We start from the raw sequence: 23,760 nt of genomic DNA on the forward strand, positions 1-23,760 counted from the left end.
TTAGCCTTAAGAGCTCTTAAGGCTAATGGTTACTCCGACTACACAATCCGCAAAGCCATCACTCCAACCATCAAGAAGGATCCTGTTGAGGAGCCTTTCAAGACCATCACCTTACCCTATATTGCTGGGGTCACAAAAAATAAAAGATCTCCAAAATCCTGATTAAACACAAGATCCAGGTCCGATTCAACACAGTACATAAAATCCGTGATCTGGTACCGTCTGTAAAAGATGTGGTTCCAGACATACAGTACCCTGGCGTCTACAAACTAAGTTGCCTCTGTGGTAGCAGTTACATTGGGGAAACCAAACGACATGTCTCGGACCACATCCGTGAACATAAAGCTGACCTGAAACACGGTAGGACAAACACCTCAGCCGTGGCATATACTGTTACAACTCAGTGGGCTCACATGACATTGACTTCTCCAAGACAGAGGTTCTCTGCAAGCCATCTGGCTATCATGAGAGATTCGTTCATGAGGCAATCCACATATACAAACACAGAGACAATTTTAACCGAGAAGATGGATTCTGGCTTAGCAATCATTGGAAGGACGTAATAAACCATTTCGATACACATTAGGGTGGGTAGAATAATACATAGTGTTATATTCAAATGTATAAGGTATAGGGTGGTTTATAGCAATACAGTATATACATTAATGTTGGGTTTATCTATGGCAGTATATAGTACGGTATATGCTCGTGTGATGTAAGAGAATAAAGTTTAGATGGAAGCATATTATATAATTTTTACGACGTAGAATTGTAATGTATTACTTACTGTTAGTAACTCAGCTTATTGTAGAGTATAGTAAGTATACTGATGGTGCTATGCAGTTTATACTTTAGTTTTTTATGTAGTTTATACTTTAGTTTTCTACGTGGTTGTTTAGTAACTGCAGCTACATATCATTAACATTCCTTTCCTTTGTTAATGCTACTCCCTGCACCCCCCCTTGGTGCTGCTGATCCTGCATAATGCATGGGCATAATATGACTTTGAAACCCCCCCGCCCACCTCCTACACATTTCCCATGAATATGCTAAATTCCTCTTCATATGCACATTCTTTTTGTTAAGGCGCTCTTCCACCTCCAACCCAGATTATATATAAGCTCCTAGCTTGGTAGTGTCTCATTCTTCACCTGAAGACGGCTGCTTGCGTTGTAGCCAAAACGTCGTGAGAATTATTTTATTTTATTATGTTTTATTTTTATTATTTTATTACTTCCTTTCTACGTGACTTTACCGAAAGAACCAAGAAGAATATGATAATTGTTTTTTTACCCTTCTATCTGGCAACAAAATTGACACTTTTTTTTTACAAGGAGTCATGTTTGCATTGACCACAATACCTGCAGCCATAATGCAAACAAAAAACATAACTCTGATAATATATGCACTGTCCTAGAAGTTGATTTGTCCACACCCGAGACAGCTTTTCTTAGAGCCTAGTCTAACATGGGTTGGTCCAACCCATGTGAGACTAGGCTCAACCCATGTGAGACTAGGCTCTAAGAGCGTGAGACTAGGCTCTTAGAGCCTAGTCTCACATGGGTTGGACCAACCCATGTTAGACTAGGCTCTAAGGAAAGCTGTCTCGGGTGTGGACCAATCAACTTCAAGGACAGTGCATATATTATCAGAGTTATGTTTTTTGTTTGCATTATGGCTACAGGTATTGTGGTCTATGCAAACATGACTCCTTGTAAAAAAACGGTGTCAATTTTGTTGCCAGATAGAAGAGTAAAAAAACAATTATCATACTGCAGACTGTGTCTGTGAAACATAATCCATATGTGATAGCCTTGCACTATAAGAATGGTGCTTACAACAAATATACTAAATTATTATTAAAAGCATTGCCATATAAATCTATTACATTCATACAAATTAGCCTTCCCATACCCTTTACAAACAGGAGGGGCTGATGACTATGGTTCAATAACCTAGAAATGTAACCGTTTGTGTTGTGTACAGATTCCACCTGGAGGAAACATCACTGTAAAGGCTTTGGGGAGAGGCACGTTTACCCTTTCGGTAAGACTTTCTCATAGCCGCTAACCAATTTCCACTCAAGTTATATTTGTATACGCATGCATGTACACTTTGACTGACTGCAGCAAGTCAATGATAATTTTACATTTAGGCTATCGCAACCAATATGATTCATAATTTATTTTTGGGTTACATCGTGGAAGTAAAATGTCTGTCGTAAACCTCCACCTGACAAAGCCAGTTAATAAAAGTTGTCACTTGAATAAATTGGAAAGAAAGTGCACACTGATGCCTATCTCAATGCACACTCACACCATCACCCACAACAAAAATCCTCTCATAAAATGCTCAGATATTGGACAAAAATTGTCAGAAGTTGAAAGTCTGAGGAGTGAGATTAAACATGTCAAAAACTGCTACAATTGAATGGATACAATACACCAAAACCTTGCCCATCGTGGATTTTCCCATTGCAGATTTGACTATTTACACTGTATTCAGGTACAGTTTACCCATCAGACCCTTTTGGCTCGATCATTTGCGGTTTTGGCTGCGAGATTCCTATACAGTACGTATCGTAAATAAGTACTATACAGATACTCGAACTGCACTCTGCTCGTAATGATGCTGCTGCGGAAGATTACAATGCTATGATCATTCACTGTAATTAAAAGTATTTTTAGTTTTTTTCATGCAAATTTACTGTACGTGTCATAAACCGTAATCATTATTCACTATTTAAAGATAGAACGTCAATGACGCCCTGGACACTATAAAGCCAGACAAAGCTCCAGGCGTTGATGGAGTCCTACCGAACTTCCACAAAAATTTTGGACCAAAGTTACCACAACTGTATGAAATCTTCTCTCAAAGATGTTCATACATCAGGTAAAAAAGTTGTTGATGAGGAGTGAAATTAAACATGTAAAAGGCGCCTCTGAGTTGCGGCCGTTACGACTGCAAATTTGCGCGCGTTATAAATTGCATTATTATTATTAAACGATTACAATACCTCACACATTTAAGAGCATGAGTGCCAAAAACAAATCAAATAGTACAAATGATGACAATGCTATTAAAACAAATTACCGTATATTGCAGGAGTAACTGATAAACTGGCTAGAATTTTAGAAAAAGAAAAAATGCGAGTGAGATTTGGCACAGTACGAAAAAAAACGTTATCTGGTATTAAAGATAAACTATCGAAGCTATTAACAGGTGTTTATCAGATTACTTGCTCCTGTGACAAATGCTATGTTGATCAAACAGGACGAAAGATTAGCACAAGAACACCAAAGAAACATAAAATACTCACAAACACAACTGTCAGTAGTTGCAGAACGTGCCTTGGATTTAGACATGTTGGGCGTGGCTCGTATCTGCACATGGATGGGGGATCGTATTTCCTTACATACATAAAAAAACGGTGAATAGCCGGTGGATGTGTGCGGGGCCATCCTGTAAGTGGCGAGGACCGGTAGGGATGTGTAAGTCCCAATCGAGTTGTGACTCACTGACCTGGTGGCTTAACATAGAGGTCAGAGTCCTATGTAGCCGTTCGATCATGCCATCCGTACGGTGACGTGCGCACCTTCTTCGTCCCCAACAAATCACTGACTTCACACAACAATTTAGAAGAAAAATAATTGCCCTGATCGGTCAAAAGACGTTCAGGAGCACCCTTGTCCATTACATGAGGAATGCCTCAGTAATAGTCACAGCCGATTGATTAGGGAGCGGCCAGGCCACAGGCCAGCGTGAAAAATACTCGACCCCCGCAAGAAAATATTTGTTCCCTCGAGCGGTAGTGGGGAATGGACCAAGGATGTCCAGAGCAACAAGTTCATTGATGCGTAACACCTGAATAGATTGCAGTGGGGGACAGCAGGGCTTCGTTGGCGGCTTCCGCCGAGCACACTGCACACTGCACACACCCTTTGAGTAGATTATCGACATCCACAGACATGGCCGGCCAATAGAAATCCAGTTTGAGCGTGGCCAGCATCTTCTGCAAGAGACACCCATGCACAGCCCAAACAACCTCGCCTCGCAGGGCAGTGGGGACGACAATGGTATAACGGTGCAGCCCCCCGTCCCAATGCATTAGTAAGCTGCCCCGCAGAATGACCGAGGCGACGCCATGTCGATCCGTACCCTCGTCAGCTTCCCTAAAACGACAATTTAAGCAGTGAAGCTTCCTCCACCTGAAGGCGTCCCCATTCCTCGTAATCCAACCCAATGACCACATCCCGTGCGACCACCGCCCGCCCCGCCCGTCGCAGCCTCGGCAGACGCCGCGAGAGTAGGGAGCGAGGTCATATCAGCCAGTTTACAGCGCCCGAAACCCGAAAAACATGCATACCCTCCATTCGGTGACAATCGCGACAGGGCATTGGGGTTCGTATGGTGAGAACGAACCCTTGCAGTACGTAACGTGGAATGAGAAGTCCTGCAGGATCTCCAGCCAACATGATAGTTGGCCTGACGGCTGGTCTACACGCAGCGCGTATTGGAGCGCTGCATGATCGGAGCGCACCTCAAATTGTCTGCCGTACAAGTAGGGGCGATATTGCTGCACAAAAGCCACAATGGCCAGCAATTCATGGCGCGTAACACAGGACCGCTGTTCGGCCGGAGACAGCACCCTACTGCCATCCGCAACAATGCTCTACACCCCCTTGACAACCTGCGACAAGACGGCTCTAATTCCGGTATTGCTAGCATCCGTATCAAGGATGAACGGCAATGAAAAATCAGAATAACGCAGGGGAGTGGCGTTCACCAATCCATCACGGATGGCACGAAATTCAGCCTCCTCTTCTTCCCCCAAATGAAACTAATGACCCTTAGCTGTCGATGCGTGGAGAGGTTTTGCAATTGACGCGAACCCGGTGACAAAACGGCGATAGTAGGATGCAAAGCCGATGAAATTGTGTGCCTCACTCACCGAGGTGGGGGTTGGCCAAGTTCGGACGCACACAGTTTTCGGTTGCAATACCCGATTCGTCAACTATGTGGCCAAGATTCCGAACTGATTTCTGTAGAAGGTGACATTTCTGTGGCTTAAAATTCAGGTTAGCCGCATGCATTTTGAGGAAGACAGCACACAGTCGGACCAAATGGTCATCGAAAGTGCAGCTGAAAATGATCACATCGTCGAGATATATTAAACACGAGTCCCACTACAGACCAGCTAGAACCAGTTCCCTCAAACGTTGGAACATAGCTGGGGCGGAATGGAACCCCATAGGAAACCGATTAAATTCAAACAATCCCTGCGGCATACGAAAGGCCATCTTAGGTTTCGAAGCATCATCAAGTGGCAACTGCCAGAACCCGGATAGGAGATCGAGGGTAGAAAAGAACCGTGCCTCCGACATTGCGTCAAGCGAGTCATCCATGTGAGTCAAGGGGTACATATCCGCAACAGAAACCTTATTAAGCTTGCGAAAATCAACACAATCGTAAGCTACCATCGTGTTTCTTAACAAGCACAATCGGAGCTCCCCAGGGACTGGTGGATGGTGAGATGTCTGCAGCCAACATCTCATCAACCGCCAGCCGAACATGTTCCTTTTCCGTCAAGCTCAGCCGGCAGGGGTTCTGCCGGATAGGAGCCACATCACCCATATCAATATGGTGACTCAGGACATGCGTCCAATATCAAATTTTCCCTTGCTAAAAATATCCAAAAACTCACGCAAAAGCTCCCGTAGCTTCCCCATCTGGTCCGCAGACAAAGCGCCACTCTCATAAATAGTTTGTCTATCCTTCATCCACATCTCCGGGTTGTCGTGTGTAAGACGCAGCACCCACATTCCCGACGATGCCTCCTTGCAGACACGCCGGTGACGCATGAGCCAACACAGTACCCTCCTGGATAACTGTCATGTCCAACCCAATGTTAAGAACCTGAATAAAAGGTCTCAGCCGCTACCAAAGTCAGTTCACGACTGACCTTATTAGAAGGTCCCAAAACAATTCCGTCCTTCGTAGCCCCCAAATCGAGTGGCTTCCGCAAGCGGAGGGGAACTAACATCTGCGTGCCGGGAGAGATTATCACCAATCAGCGTGCAAGCGCTTGCACCGTGGCGTTGGCCATGTACAAACAGGTGGGGGAAGGCAAAAATGCCATACGACGGCCGGATGGCAATTCCAAGCAGCCGTGTTAAATACGTATTTTTAAGGGCATCCTTCCCAGGAAATCAGTTCCAAGTAAACAGGGAACAGCCAGGGACGTAGAACAAGAATATGTCCTGACAATTTAACATCAGCGATGAGCACCTCGGCCATTATCTGACCAATAATACTCAACGAGCCACCGTCGATGGCGAAACATGGTGCATCAACGAGGTCTAGGACCTGACACTTAGGGGGCAAAATATTATAGATGAATTCCGAGATGATGGTTGCCGACGCACCGGTGTCGACTAGCATCCTTATTTCTACTCCCTCGATAAACCAAAGCACGGCAGATGAACCCGCGGTCGCAGCCACCACTAGATGGGCCAGCTCCAACCCTGATCCGGTCAGAGCTGACGAACATCACGATCACGTATAGGACCTCCCCGTACCGACGCGCGACCGGGATACGAACTGAACTGCCTAGATTGGTGAGCTGAAGCCAGGGGTTGAGTGTAGAGTGCGTCACAACTCGCCTGAGGGTGTAGGGAAGCGTACGATGGTGGTGGTGCTGGCAGGCGCCGTCGTGGTACGTGGCAGACACGTACCCCAGCAGGCCGCAATTGAAGCAAATGACACGACCGCCTCCGGAACGAGACAATGACCTTGGCCGCCGCTGCTCGTCCATCCGTCGCGCCACACCGTCACGCCGGTCGCTTCCACCCCGGGTCGACGCGCATGCTGGAACGGGCTCCACTTCATCAGGTGGCCCCAGCTCCATACAGGATGCGGCACACATTACCTGTGCCCTGTCCCGTTGTAGAAGTTGCTGGACATGGATGCACTTAGCGATCTTAAGAGATGAAATGTCATCATCTTCGGCTGGAAGAATGGTGTGGAGGACTTTCGCCAAGGCTAGCAGTCTCTCGAGGACCAACGCGTCAATACCATCATGGTCCATTTTCAGAAAGGCGGCTTTTGCCAGCACCAAAAGCGCGCTACGGAAGGCGAGGGCTGACTCAGTTTCACCCTTCCGTCATGTGGCAAACTTGTGGTGCGTATTCGACGGAGGCTCATAGATTGACGCCATCTGGTCGGGATGGCGAGAAACGCTGCAAGGGCGGTGTCATCGAGGGAGGCAGGCAACGCCCGCAGTGCCTCCACCTCCGTCCATCCTGCCAAGTCGGCATTCGTGAGGAACCGCCGCTTGAAGGCCACCCAGTCGCCACTGGTAGCCACAAACTCTTTAAGAAAAGGAAGCCGACGGCGGAGAGCCGGGATGTCCATCGGCGCTGACGGCGCATCTTAAATTTTGGCGGGCTGCGCGCTCCGCACCAGCGAAAAAATGGCGGCCGAGGATGCGGGCTGCGCTACCGGAATTCCCGCCCGCTGCAAAATGGCAGCGGAGTCATCGTCCACGAGCGGCACCGCCGCTCCCTCCTCAACCGGCGAGACCGTGGGATGGAGCTCCGCGAGGATTGAAGCCGCAGCGTGGAGGAGCTCTGCGAGGCGACCATGCGCCTCCCGGAGGGTCGCCTCCACCGACGGCGAGGCGTGGCGCGCCCGGACGGCACTCTGTTTCACCGGCAGCGTCTCCCCTCCATCCTCCGGAGCTGTAGGTGGGACGAGGTCCTCTTCCTCGCTGTCCAACGTCCTGGTACATGGTCTACGATGTGTAGACCTAGTCTACCACTAGCTATACAGGCTAGTGTGTTGGCCACTTCTGACAGCAGTTGTAGTGAGTCCAATTGAGTCGCAGACGTTGTTCTTCAGAGGCAACACATTTATTACACAACACGTATATACAAAAGGGGTAACTGCCCCTTTACCAGATACAACCTAGGGTGGTGACCACCCAGCTAACTACACTACCATACAGGAGTTATGGCTACGACGGACCGGACCCCCACTCGGGTCCCGGGCCACGTGTTGGTGCCTCTTCAGACGTAGAACGTGGAGCTTCCAGCTTGCAGAACGAAGTGACCTCGGTCCCTCCCAGGGGACCCACCTTATATCCTCCCGGGTCGGGGCCGGTCCCGCCCTCGGCCCCACCCACCTTTGCGAGCGTTCCAGCTCTCTCTCGATCCCCGGACACATGATCACCCCTAGCCCCCCCACCTGGGGGCCACTCTATTGACACTCCGGATCACGTGCCTACGGGGTCTACCAGAGTTCCATGGCCCGGGGCAACCCTGTCCCTGGGCTGACACTCTCCCACTTCCTCCTGTGGGAGCCCGCACTGCATGCCATGCGTGGTGCCCTCGCTATCCTAGCGCTCACCAAGCGCCGCTAGGGCAGGTACTACACCCACCTACGGGGTGTATGCGATGACGGTGCATCGCACGCTGTGCTCTGCTAGAGCCGGCCTCACTCAGTAACACACACGATGCTGTCCGCGACGTAAGTACATCGCATGCCACGGCCCTCCAGGGCCAACACCACACAGTGACATCCCCAATATCATTACAAATGCAATACTGTCGACCATTCAAATAACCGATAATCTGAGTAAATGGATTAACTGTGACTAACCTCATGTGTAACATGTATCATTTCATATTAACATAATGTACTACAATTGATATTAATACATTAACTCCAATTGGGTCCTTCTCACTTATAGGTGCATAGTGATGACATCACCTTCCCCTATTAAAGACTGCAAACAGTAAGACAACTTCACATTTGTAGTGGGTTCTACGGAGACACACACTTGAACTTTGAGGCAACACGTTTATTCTCACACCCCAACAGGGTAACTACATAAACTTAACAACGGGTTCTACATATAGGTGATAACTACATGGTTAACTAGACCACAACGGGGGAACTACATAACCGGGTCAGTCAGTAACACACTGCCTGACCCACGATGCCAAGCGTAAAGACTAAAGATCGAGGACCGAGGATCGAAGAGACGTAGTACCGATGGGTTCCATTCCAACAAACAGCCACGATTGCTCTCGGGACCTCCCCTTTATGCTCCCGAGCGTGGCCTCGCTCCGCCTTCGGCCACACCCCCTTCTGGATCTCACCAGAAGGTTTTTGACCGAGGATCACATGCCCCTCAAGCCCCCTTTTGGCCCCCCTCGCTACCCTGTCCTGGTCACGTGCCTTCTCGGGTTCACCCAGACTGTCACATTCTTACTTGCCTTTTCTCTGACCCTCACCTGAACCATGCCCCCAAGGGCCCGCTTCCATGCCATACCTACTCTGGTGCCAGAGAGAGGCTCAAGACATACAGTTCCACTCTTGTGACAGTAGCTGTCTATAAATGCCATAGTGACTCCATTTACATCACTACATATTTATATGCTGGTCGTAATCACCAGTGAAACGTCCTACTTAATTTTGACCTATCAACAAAGATTAGTTCATGAAGCCTTCCATATGGACACAATTTCAGACATAGACACAATTTCAACCGTGAAGATGGGTACAAACTCAGCAATCACTGGAAGGGTGTTATCAAACAGTCTAAGTCATAACTGGCTGTAATGTTTCCATTTTAGACTTTGCTGCCCTTTAATTCGTGGAAACCCACCACCAGCACCGCCCTACATGCCTGCTGGGTCACCGTTTTTTTTAACACTTAGGCTACGCCCATATTAAACCTTTATAAACAGCTTGCCTTGATAGGTTTATCCCCTTTTCCTGATGACAACCGTTTGTGTTGCGATTGAAACGTCTTGGTTTTTTCTTTTTTTTCTATCTACGTGACTTTACCGAAAGAACCAAAGAATGTCCTACTTATTTATACATGTTATGGGATTGCTCTGTAACACAACCTGTGCTGCTGAAGTAGTAACCAATTGGCATATTCTGCTCACGTGACAAAGGTCACTAATTGGCTGTGTTGGCTGAAGGTGGGTGCACAACATATGTGCATGTTTGCTATCCCGCGAAAACATGAATAATATTGCTCGCAAAAGCTTACGCGCTAAGCGTATACGTTAAGCTTTCTTACTCCTCAGCCCTTCAGCTGTGTGTGTTCTTTCTGCAAACTCTTCTTTAACTTCTCATGTGTGTTTGTAGTTATGTTGAGTGCTTACATGGACACCAAGTGGATTGCATACGTGCTTGGAGAGGTATTGTGTTCAGTACTTGGGTAATGTGGGATCTGCTTTTTCAAGGTGCCACACTCTTTACTGGGGTTGTTAAAATTGTTTTTTCATTACTGGTAACTGCGTTAAAAAGCAATAAGAACAGTGACTGGTTTCCCACACGTAAAAATGTCTCCATGAACAAATACAACATACCGGATTTACATTGTTAACTGAGAAATGTAGGGTGCTGCCAAAGTAATGTACCGTCATAATTATCACACTGGATGTGTAATCCAGAGGTCGCTGGTTCAGGTCCATGTTCCGGCACTGCAGTTGAAACAATGGTGCAAGTTCAATTTGCACAATCGTTGCTAAAATTCAACTGGTTACCAGTTTCTGACTTTTGAAATTGGTAAACAGTTCTGAAAATGCTTACTACCTGTTTCCCAGTAACCATTAAACAACCCTAGTTCTAATGTGTGTCTTTGTGTGTTTTTTATTCTATAGATTATGAGCGTCTTCAACAAGGTGGCTCCCTCAAGCAAATCCTGCTCCACATTTGATTTGAAAGTCACGATGACCGAAGCGAATGACGGAGGTGAATTTTCCCCTTGATTTAGATGGGTAATCTGGGATCTGTGCAGCTGTATAGTTTTGGGATGTTTTTAGAGTGGCCAATACCAGTTACATTCGTTTTTTAGCAATTGAAGGATACCAAATAACTCGAAGAACCCCATGCAGAACAAGGGGAGAAAATACACACTTCCCACAGAAAAGTTCCCGAGCCAGGAATCGAACTCTCAAGGCCTTCTTGCTGTGCAGCAAAAGTGTTACAACTGCACCACCTTGCCACCCACATGCAATGTTGAAATCTAATCCAAGATTACAGTACTTATGTGTAAGGGAATAGTTTTCATAGTGGTGAGTGTGCTGTATGTTTATCCTAGTGACTCTCTTGATCATATCTAGATTCAAATTAACGACATGCATTTCACCTAGATGAGGGTATTAGTTGTGTTTGTGGAAACACAACAACATGTAACAGGTGGGCCACTGGCCATAGCTGCTGCGAACAGATCATTGCATTCACCTAATAGAAGTTGGTTTTCAGCGTCAACAGAAAACCAGCACAGCAATGATTGACTTCTATTGCTGCCTTTGATGCTGTTTTACATCATGGCCTGCTGCTGAAGTTGGCAAACATCATCATATGCCGTTCTACTGTACATCTAATTAACACGATGGTCAGAACCATACTTTCGTTGTATACCTTGCTGTGGAACACAGCCGCAAGAAGATTATGAACAATAGCATCTCTTAAGACTCAGTACTGGCACTGTCACTATTTACCATATCCAGAAAGTTTTAGTTTGACATCGCGAATGCGTTCCTGAAAATTGCGTTATACGAATCCATATTCCCATAGAAATGAACTCAAATAGGATATACTCTGGTTCTTTCGGTGGATCCTTGCAGTCACGAAAACTTAAAACTTAGAATCAAATAGGATATGTTCCGGAAAAAAAAATTGCCAAATAAATGCCATTTTAAACCTAAAATATGATCCTGTAATGAGCTTATGCATATCAATACATAACTTTGAATCACTGTTTAACTCATAAATTCCATTTTAAAGCAATGTTAAGTTCTAATGTCTAGAAGAATGGGTACTCAAGTATGAGGGGATGAAGGCTGAGTCGATTGGGCAGGGATGGATGGAGTGGGAGTGTGTGGCAGTCAGATGCGGAAGAAGGCAGAATGAGTCCCAAAATGAATATAGTATGTGTGCTTGTGTATGTGCGTGCGCGCGTAAGCCCCCCCCCCCCCCCCCCGTGTATGTGTGTGTGTGCGAGTGTCTTTGTGTGGGGAGCGATAGGCCAATGATTAGCATGCTGCTGTGCAACGAACCCGGCGATTTTCACTCACGGCCAACACTGAATCGGTCCTGGCCCACCCTTAGGTCGACTCAGCCCGAAATTAGTACCGAGTGCAGTGTGTAAACATCGCCATTCGGGAGACAAAGGCGGCCGTGCGTGGTACTGGCCACCCATCCCAACGTGTACCGTGTCGACTTTTATAGGTGCTCGCTCGCAGTTCTTGTCACAACAGTCTGTTAGGGCTATAGGGGGGGGGGTCAATCTGTGTTTGTGGGGAGTGCAACGGGGAGTCAATTTTAAAGTACAATTTTATTGAGGGACTGTGTGTTGTCTTGGGGTGGTCTGTGTCTGTTTTTGTTGTTTTAGTGCCTTGCCCAAGCTTAGGAATTGATGTACTTATGCAATTTAAACTCACAGTATGTGAAAGTAAGCTGATATTTTTCTTTTCATGTTAAATTTAGTTTTTTTTACGTGTCAATGTACAATGTATTTTTTATTGATGAGTTTGACAAACATTTCCCTTTTTTGTTGAACCATAACACAGTTTACGTAAAGTATGTATAGTACTGCCCATAGTCTATTCTTGACGTTATAGTGAAGCGTAAAACGACATTAAGTGAGTTTGTACCATAAAATATTGAAGACGTTATAACGAAACAACTTAGTGTGAAGCAATGTTAAACGAGGACTTACTGTATATAAGTGACCTGCCATGTACATCATGTTGCAAATTCATCTTTGCATATAACATAACCTTTGCTGCGCAGGACACAAACCTTGAGAATATTGCCCAAAAAACAAACGGCTGCTCTAACTTTATTGGAGGCATAGTTCCATCACTGGAGACTCAGGCCAGACCTATCCAAAACCACTAAGTGCTTTCCACCTAAACAGTAATGCAGCAGATGCTACCCTTGATGTGTCATGTGGTAGCCCGGTCTGCTATGACCCCACTCCAAGATATCTTGGGGTTATGATAGGCAGTAGGATGACCTTTAAGCCCCATGTAAAATAGAAACTTGCAAACTGTCTCCATATTACTAGGCAAATCCGCGGTTGGTAAAGTACTGGGCCTATGAGAAATAGGGGTTAGGGCAGGGGTCGGCAACCAAAATAACAAGAAGAGCCATTTCTTTCCAATTCGGTACAAAATTCAGTATTTCAAGAGCCGCAATGCATCTGAGTACATACTGTACATACGTACATATCGTCAAGAAGCAGCCCGCAAAGAGCCGCATGCGGCTCCGGAGCCGTAGGTTGCCGACCCCTGGGTTAGGGGAACCACTGCCGCGGTCAGACTCGTCATAGATTAAGTTGCCTGTTTAATAACTAAACACCGAATACAATACAGTAAATGACACAACATTAAATAAAAGTAAACATTACATTAACTTTACATACCTTGAATATTTACGATGATAATAAGATGATGGGGGAAGGGCTGGTTAGAAAGAGGGGCTAAGCCAACCCTCTTCCTCTGGGCCACAGACGCAACACTTCCACCTTTACCACTCACTGCACACTCCGAGGTCCATGATAAAGGGCAATATTAACCCTTTCCCGGAATCGGAAGAAAAAAATGTTATCGCTACAGTGCGTCTTTAATCACGTCACACAATACAATAATGTCATGCTGTGATGCAATGACGTGATACACACGCCATGTGACTTAACACTGTGCTTACCCGTGAATACTGTACTCTAATTTCCAGGCCACTGTGGTGAATTAGTATACAAATAATAAACCATGTATAGATGAAACCGCGGTTGGCAAGTCTGCAGTTGGCGAGTAATTCCTGTATTTCGTCACCAACTCAAGTCCCAATACCCCTTCTGGGATCGCGCTGTCACATCCTAGAATCTCACCCGGATCTGGAATAATGCTGGCGAACAGTGGAACAACCAAGCCATTTCGAATAAACCTGTCATTTGAGACCCAAACATCACACCTCCTGGCTTTCACATTCATCGAAGATAGCGGTATAACCAGTAACTGCATGAGAACATCAACGACAGGCCAATGCTCACATCTTCATGAATTGAAAATTAAAGACGAGTTACAGTGCAACTTTGGCCATGTAAACATCAGCGTACATAACTCATGTGTTCTAAGGTGAGGGTTTAACTGCTGAGATCCAGCACAAATTAAAGGGAGCCAGGGTGTCCAGTATATAATTAAATGTAGCATAATATACTTCAACTGTTGCCTCCAAGGGAGCATCATTTAAATCGTAAAGTGGAGGCATCATGATTGCTGATGAAAACATGTCTGAAGTGATTAATTTGACGCTGTAAAATCCAATCTTGCTTTAAAATTGAAGTGAAGGAACCAAAAGGTCAAATACCACCGAATTATCGGACACACAAGGGTCAACAATGGAAAAGTTAGCTACAGATAGTCATCGAATGCACACCAAGTCAAACATATGACTACGAATATGGGTGGCAGACTTAACATACCAAGTATAATTGAAGCAGTCTATAGTAGCCAGGAAATCCCTAGCAAAAGAACATCTTGGTGAGTACACGTGTGGTGGTGAAGCTTCACAGAAGTTGTTTTGAGATTCCTGTCCACTACTCGCATCAACATTGCCTTATAATGTAAACATCTACAATTACGACTGACCACTTCGGTTAATACTACGGGTGAATTAACCAAAACATACATGCTGTCTGGTTCACCATGGGCGTTAAAGATCCTGTGACATTGTTTTAAAATCGAAGGCCATTGTGTGACAGTTTTAATAGTCCACATTTGCCAAATTCGAACCAGTGCACATGACTCAATTGGTATGACACAGCAAAATATCCCTCTACTGTGAAACTACTGCACACTGCGCCTGCGTGATATGTATGTATGGTGAACTTATTCCGTACTGTATGTAGCCAACCATGCTAATCGGAGGTGTGGGGGAAGGACAACAAACGAAACGCAAAACATGGCACAAATACCAAATGTACTCAACTAATAAGTGTTGTGAATGCCCAATGTTTGTTGTACACAGAGAGGCCGCAAGGACGCTTGGGTTGGTTTGATGGGAAGAGGCGGCGGAAGAGAGATATCGGTGACGAAGGAGGCGTTGAAGCAGTGTATCGCATGGACTTGTGTACCAGGTGTGTCTCAGCAGTAGCAGTCTGTGTATCATGTGCTTGTTTATTGAACAAAGCATTCATAATTAACTATTCTGGCATTTTGTGTGCTTTCTGCTTGCCACCAGCATCAGTTAATTATTACAGATGATATAACACCATGGATAAAATCTCAAGGCACTTTAAATATCAAGAACCCATGACGTGATTGAAAAGGCCATTGTGTGTCAATACATCATGGTCAAAATTTGCCAAATTACTCGCACTCAGTTGGGATTGCACACAGCAGCAATCATCGGCAAACTTCTGGCAGACTAATACCTGCTTGCAGGTCAGATGCTGAGTCACCTTGTGTGACACAGGGACATCTGCCACTGGGTTTGCCCATTGCCCATTCCCGTCCTCACCCCTCCACTCCTTCCCATCCCTTCCCTGCTATTTCGTGACCTCTATGTGTCTTCTTTTGTGGTCACTCATTCCTGTCCTTGCAAGCCCCTGCCATCTAAATTATTTTTTGTTGATTCTTTAAACTATCTGAATTGTTTTGAGCTAAGGTGCTCTATAAATATAAAATAAGATAGACTATGCAGAATTTATAAATTAATTTTAAAGATAAAATTGCAGTTGCTTTATGCGTTTATTGTGTGATGCAGATATAAGCCACGAAAAGGGGACCCTTCAAATGAATCTGGAATGACAATTATAGAAGTGAACATGTTAACTGGATTTCTTCCGGATAAAAATGACCTCATCCAGGTAAGACACACTCACGCATAACATTATACCGAGAAAGCTGTTATTGTGAATTAGAGTGGACATACAATATTTGTAATTTTAACAAGGCAGGATTCCCAGACACACAGAGATATAGGACACCTAACATCACGTTTGGATGCAGCATCTTTCAGCATGGACAGATACAAACTTTTTGAGGCCTAGTTAAATATTGACTCAACTATATATGGCCAACATTTCAGTTCTCTATCCTTTTTAAAGCATAATTATAATTGACATATTTGGGGGCCGTCCGTGAATGACGTCACGCACCTAGGGGGGGAGGGGGGTCAGACATTTGTGACCTCTGCATAATTTGACGTCACATCAAAATGCGCAACTTTAAATAAATATGTAATAAAGGCTCGCATTACAAATATAAAGAACTTCTACTTAATTAAATAGAATTGTTATAACAACACTCATTTTTATTAATTTTCATTTTTTTTTATTATTTCAATTTATTAAGGTCACTTTTTATTGACAGTATAGATTATATTATAATGTTAAACATAAGAACCGGAAGTCAAACTACGTCACACTTTTATGGAGAACTAGCGGAAGTACCCGGCTTTGCCCGGGTGAAAAATATATTTCTTAAAAACCTTACATATATATACACAGATACTAAGGTATTGTCAAAGCCCGGTGGGCTGTTTGTACATTTCTCCACCAACAAATATATAAGAGGCTTTCACAAGTCCAAAAAGTTGTAGAAAGTGTGGGGTAAATAGTTGATGTCAAAAGGTTTCCGAAAATTGTGGTCTCCCCTCCCCTCAAAAAATATCTTCACCCCTCGTAGGTATATATACTAACAACACCTTACATACAACAGAGGAAGTGGTATCTATTGACTCTGTAGTAGTATCTACTGACTGTACCGTAGTATCTACTGAGCCAGTAGTAGCTACTGACTGTGTAGTAGTATTTAGTGACTGTAATAACTAATGACCATAGTAGTATTTACTGGGCCTACAGTAGTATCTACCGACTATATACTCGTAACGACTAACTGTATAGTATCTGCTGACTCTATAGTTGTATCCACTGACTATAGTAGTAACTACAAAATCTATAGCAGTATCTACTCACTCTATAATAGTATCTACTGACTCTAGTAGCTACTCACCGTGGTAGTATGTACTGACTGTATAGTAGTATATACTGACTGTAGCAGTATTGACTGACTGTAGTGGTATATACTGACTGTTTTAGTATTTACTATAGCGGTATCTACCAACTCGATAGCAGTATCTACTATCACTACAGCAGTGTATACCGACTGAGGTGGTACCTGCTATCACTACAGCAGTGCATACTGACTGGTGGTACCTGCTATGATTACAGCAGTGCATACTGATGTGTTGGTACCTGCTATGATTACAGCAGTGCATACTGCTGTGGTGGTATCTGCTATGATGAGAGGAGTACATATTGTGGTGGTGGTACCTGGTATGATAACAGCAGTGCATATTGACTGTACTCATCATTCACCCTCACCATTCACCACTCACAACTCACCCTTACCACTCACCACTCCCACTCACTATTCACCATTCACCCTCACAACTCACCACTCACCAATCTCCCTCACCAATTTCCCTCACCACTCACCCTCACCACTCACCACTCACCACTCACCCTCACCACTCACTCTCACCACTAACCCTCACCACTAACCCTCACCACTCTCCCTCACCACTCTCCCTCACCACTCACTCTCACCATTCACCCTCACCATTCAGCCTCACCACTCACCCTCACCACTCACCCTCACCACTCACCGTCACAACCACCACTCACCCTCACCACTCAACCTCACCATCACTACTCACCATTCATCCTCACCAATCACCACTGACCAATCACCACTCACCACTCTCCACTAACCCTCACCACTCAACCTCACCACTCACCCTCAAAACTAACCACTCTCTCACCACTCACCACTCAGCACTCACCCTCACCACTCACCCTCACCACTCACGCTCACCACTCACCCCTCACCGCTCACCACTCACCCACACCACTCATCCTCACCACTCACCCTCACAACAACCACTCACCCTCACCGCTCACCACTCACCCTCACCACTCACCCTGACCACTCACCACTCATCCTCACCAATCACCAATCACCACTCACCCGCACTGCTCACCCTCACCACTCACCACTCACGCTCACCCTCACCACTCACCCCTCACTAATCACCACTCATAACCGCCACTCACCCTCACCACTCACCACTCACCCTCAACACTCACCCTCACCACTCACCCTCACCACTCACCCTCACTACTCACCACTCATCCTCACCAATCACACCCTCAACAATCACCACTCACCCTCACCACTCACCCTCACCACTCACCCTCACCACTCACTCTCACCACTCACCACTCACCCTCACAACAGCCACACACCCTCACCGCTCACCACTCACCCTCACTACTCACCCTCACCACTCACCACTCATCCTCACCAATCACACCCTCACCAATCACCACTCACCCTCACCACTTGCCACTCACCCTCACCACTCACCACTCACCCTCACCATTCACCCTCACCACTCTCCCTCATCATTCTCCCTCACCACTCACCAGTCACGCTCACCACTCACCCTCACTACTCACCACTCACCCTCAACACTCACCCTCACCGCTCACCACTCACCCTCACCACTCACCCTCACCACTCACCCTGACCACTCACCACTCATCCTCACCAATCACACCCTCACCAATCACCACTCACCCTCACTGCTCACCCTCACTGCTCACCCTCACCACTCACACTCACCACTCACGCTCACCCTCACCACTCACCCCTCACTAATCACCACTCACAACCGCCACTCACCCTCACCACTCACCCTCACCACTCACCCTCACTACTCACCACTCATCCTCACCAATCACACCCTCAACAATCACCACTCACCCTCACCACTCACGCTCAACACTCACCCTCACCACTCATGCTCACCACTAACCCTCACCACTCACCCTCACCACTCACTAATCACCTCTCACAACCGTCACTCACCCTCACCACTCACTCTTACCACTCACCCTCATCACTCACCCTCACCACTCACCCTCACAACAACCACTCACCCTCACTACTCACCCTCACCACTCATCCTCACCAATCACACCCTCACCAATTACCACTCACCCTCACTGCTCACCCTCACCGCTCACCACTCAACCTCACCCTCACCCTCACCACTCATTACTCACCCTCACCACTCACCCTCACCATTCACCCTCACCACTCACCCTCACCATTCACCCTCACCACTCTCCCTCACCACTCTCCCTCACCACTCTCCCTCACCACTCACCACTCACCCTCACTACTCACCCTCAACACTCACCCTCACCGCTCACCACTCACCCTCACCACTCACCCTGACCACTCACCACTCATCCTCACCAATCACACCCTCACCAATCACCAATCACCGCTCACCCTCACTGCTCACCCTCACTGCTCACCCTCACCACTCACCCTCACCACTCATGCTCACCCTCACCACTCACCCCTCACTAATCACCACTCACAACCGCCACTCACCCTCACCACTCACCCTCACCACTCACCCTCACCACTCACCACTCATCCTCACCAATCACACCCTCAACAATCACCACTCACCCTCACCACTCACGCTCAACACTCACCCTCACCACTCATGCTCACCACTAACCCTCACCACTCACCCTCACCACTCACTAATCACCTCTCACAACTGTCACTCACCCTCACCACTCACTCTTACCACTCACCCTCACCACTCACCCTCACAACAACCACTCACCCTTACAACAACCACTCACCCTCACTACTCACCCTCACCACTCATCCTCACCAATCACACCCTCACCAATCACCACTCACCCTCACTGCTCACCCTCACCGCTCACCACTCAACCTCACCCTCACCACTCACGCTCACCCTCACCACTCACCCCTCACTAATCACCACTAACAACCGGCACTCACCCTCCCCACTCACCCTCACCACTCACCCTCACCAATCACAACTCACCCTCACCACTTACCACTCACTACTCACCCTCACCACTCACCCTCACCACTCTCACTCACCACTCTCCCTCACCACTCTCCCTCACCACTCTCCCTCACCTCTCTCCAGTCACGCTCACCACTCACCACTCACGCTCACCACTCACCCTCACTACTCACCCTAACCACTCACCACTCACCCTCAACACTCACACTCACCACCACCACTCACCCTATTCCCGTTTTAAAAACTTACTTACGTGTCGCCAAGTATGCTTGAGGGTGATTGGTGATTGGTGAGGGAGAGTGGTGAGGGTAAGTAGTGAGGAATAGTGGTGAGGGTGAGTTGTGAGGGTAAGTGGTGAGGGTGAGTGTGAGTGGTGAGTGGTCAGTGATAGTGAGTGGTGAGTGATAGTGATAGTGAGTGGTGAGGGTGAGTGGTGATGATGAGTGAGGGAGAGTGGTGAGGGAGAGTGTTGAGGGTGTATAAATGTTTTGCCTATGATGACAGCAGTACATGCTGACGTTTTGTATGTTAAATGTAAAAGCTAAATGTGTGAATGTGTGTGTAGGAAATGTTAAGCAAACGTGGCGACACGTAAGTATATTAAATGGGAATAGGGCGATCCTAAAGGAATCTACAACCTTCGATGATTCCTTTGCGCGATTCAAAAAATCGATTCCTGGCGCGTAGGAGGTTTCTATTTTTAATTACAGAGTTTTATTTTCATTGGTATGTTATGTTTTCAAGTTTTCAGGAGTTTTTAATTATATTGTTGCCCCGGTCAACGCCGGATATTTCCCATTCGTAGCAGTTTATATCAACTCTACAACCAACTTATATTAAACGGGAACAGGGCGATTCTAAATGAATCTACAACCTTTGATTCCTTTGCACGATTCAGAGAATCGATTCTTGGCGCGGTCGGTTTTACATTTTAAATTACACAGTTGTATTTTCATTGGTATCTTATGTTTTAAAGTTTTCAGAAGATTTTAAATGTATTTTTCCCCCGGGCAACGCTGGGTATATCGAGTTTATACCACAAAGTCGTCGCCTGAGACTTGTGGGGTGTCGAGGCCTAGTACCGTGCAGAGCCTCCGGCCTCGCCTCGATTGCCCACCCGGCCGAGGCTGGGTGCTGTGGCCGTTACCCCCCCCCCCCCCCCTGCGCTACAATAATACTGTCTAATCGCTATAATTTTATTATCTACCGACCCTATGATAGTAATTGCACACATTGGGGTGGGGGGGAGTGAAGAGGACGTGAAACTTTGATGAATTTACCTCAGCGTCGCGTGTTAATGCATGTGCATATTTTTAACGGGAATTAAACATGGCGTCCACCCCGTTGCTGCCCGTTGCCAGGGGCCAGCTGCCCGTTGCCAGGGGCCAACCGCCCGTTGCCAGGGGCAACCGCCTTCCCGCATGCCGGTCGGCAATAGTAAATAAATAAATAAAGAGAAATCGCACTAAATCGATAATCGGTCCGATTTAAAGTTTAGAGACGAAAAATCGGAAATGCCTAAGTTTACTGCGGGGCCGGGGGCGTGCCCACCTGCAAAATTTAATCTCGGCGAACCCCACGGTCCGAGAGCTAAATCCCCCGGAAGCGAGCGTTCGCAGACGGACGGACAGACAGACAGACAAAAAATGAATTATATAGGTTAGATAATACTTCGTCAGGAAGAGGAAGTGCAAATACAATTTTAATGCAGTCGTTATATTAAAAACGCTTGATAGTTTCGAATAATACTTTTGAAAACGTAAGTACTATTATTCATGTCATATCAATCGACATAATTTTAAATCACACACATTTGTTTATTAAATAATGTTTTAAATCAGTGTTACATTTTTATACTGTTATGTTACGATAACATTAATAATATAGAGGGGAAAAGTTATTGGATACAAAGATATCAAACAGCAATTTTTGAGCATGGAGGGATAATTAATCATAGAGTACCTACTAAATATACGTCAGTCGGCAAGCGTACAATAGCCAACGCGTCCTCCATGATTAATTATTCCTCCATGAAATCTTTGTACCCAGAAAATGGCGTCATGCTTCTTTTCGTCATTGTTCTACTATGAACCATGAGTGACTGAATTTAACCATTTAGGATCTTTGATTTAATTACGTAGTTCCATTATGGAAATGAAAAAAAAAATGTAAACCAATCACGATTCAGTATATCGTGTGCACGATTAAGTATTTTATGTGCAAAAAATAATAAATTGTGCGCAAGAACTATTCATTCTCACAAATAAAATAAGTTGCGCATATAATTGAAATGTAGTTTTTTTTACATGTGTATATAAAGGTGCCCGTAATAGCTCATTTCTTTTTTTTTATACTTCGTATCAGTTTCAGTTTGAATTAATTGAGTAATCATAGTAATCAAATAATCATAGAATAGCTCATCAAATAATTCATGAATTTAACACTATCTATTTAAAATATTCAGGCTGGTCATTATTCTCAACTCAATTCATAATAAAAATATACAACATTTATACAATTTAATAATTAAAGTTTATATTACACCAATAAAATTTCAAATAATTGTTTTTGAAGCGAATTGACCGCTACGATGGATACAAATAAAATGTACCAGTATCCTTTTGACGCATACGTGCTGGCATATCCTACAAAGAGCAGAAAGGTTTGGCAAGAAGAACTGGTCAAAAAGTGGAATGAAATGTAAAAAAATATACAGATTTGCAGGTTAAAGTTGATCATTAGTTGCAAGAATTAAAAGCGATTCCCACCACAAGAAAATTATCACTTCTTACGTTTTGGGCTAAACAAACATCATCTGCCAATTAAAAAAAAATGTGCCTGTCGAAAGACCTCAGAATTCTGTATCGCAGTCTGATGGACAAGTGACCGATGCTCAGGCTGATGATTCAGTGCCTCGTACTAGCAATTCAGCAACATTAAGAATTGCTACAGCCCAGCTGCATTTGCAGTCACAGATTGACATTCTGAATTCTGATCTGGTCGGCTTGTATGAACGCCGAAAACATGGAATGCTTACACAGCAACAGGATGTGGAACTAGCAGAGAAGAAGAGGAAAAAAAGCTGAATTGGAAAACCAGTTGAAGAAGAAAAAGGGTGATCAAAAAAGAGCACAGAAAGCAAGAGATGAGAAGAAAATAAAATTAAATGCTCTATTTGAAGATAATCCAGACCTACACACATGCCTGGACGTCAGGACCAAGCCTGGTAGGCCGAAAATTGAGGAAGATCAGCCTTCCATTACTGGAAGCTATTGTGAATATTGCTATGCATGGATCGGCATCGCATGAAAGAAGGCAGAGCGATGTGTACAGAAGCATAAAAGCATTAGATCAGCTGACTGAACAGTTGAAGATGGATGGCTTTACAATCAGTAGAAGTGGGCTCTACTTCCGTCTTTTGCCGAAGCGCAGTTCATCTCTTGAAGGGCAGCGTCATGTGTCAACGGTCCTTGTGAAACTCATTAGAGCACAGAACGATCACCATGCCAAACATATCGACGGTTTGTTTTGTACGGCAACAATAAGGCACTTTTTGATTTAAAGCTTTCGTGACTGCAGGGATTCATCTTCTTGGTTCTTTCGGTAAAGTCACGTAGAAGGGAAGTAATAAAATAATAAAAATAAAATATAATAAAATAATTCTCACGACGTTTCGGCCACAACGCAAGCAGTCGTCATCAGGTGGAGAACAGGTCCGTCAAGTAGACAGAGTCTGTCTACTTGACGGACGGCTGCTTGCGTTGAGGCCGAAACGTCGTGAGAATTATTTTATTATGTTTTATT

The 23,760-nt window shown here is 45.5% G+C and overlaps 1 protein-coding gene across 1 annotated transcript in view; it reads left to right on the top strand.

Moving 5' to 3' along the window:
- Positions 1-23,760, top strand: part of LOC144934715 (complement C3-like) — a 161,342-nt gene that overhangs the window by 107,284 nt on the left and 30,298 nt on the right. The window contains exons 32-35 of the mRNA XM_078860768.1: positions 1,987-2,046; positions 10,680-10,770; positions 15,055-15,163; positions 15,793-15,895. Of these exons, the coding sequence (XP_078716894.1) occupies positions 1,987-2,046; positions 10,680-10,770; positions 15,055-15,163; positions 15,793-15,895 (363 nt within the window). The remainder of the gene's footprint in view (positions 1-1,986; positions 2,047-10,679; positions 10,771-15,054; positions 15,164-15,792; positions 15,896-23,760) is intronic.

This window comes from Lampetra fluviatilis, chromosome 11, assembly GCF_964198595.1.
Source record: "Lampetra fluviatilis chromosome 11, kcLamFluv1.1, whole genome shotgun sequence".
In the NCBI taxonomy this organism is placed as follows: Eukaryota; Metazoa; Chordata; class Hyperoartia; order Petromyzontiformes; family Petromyzontidae; genus Lampetra; species Lampetra fluviatilis.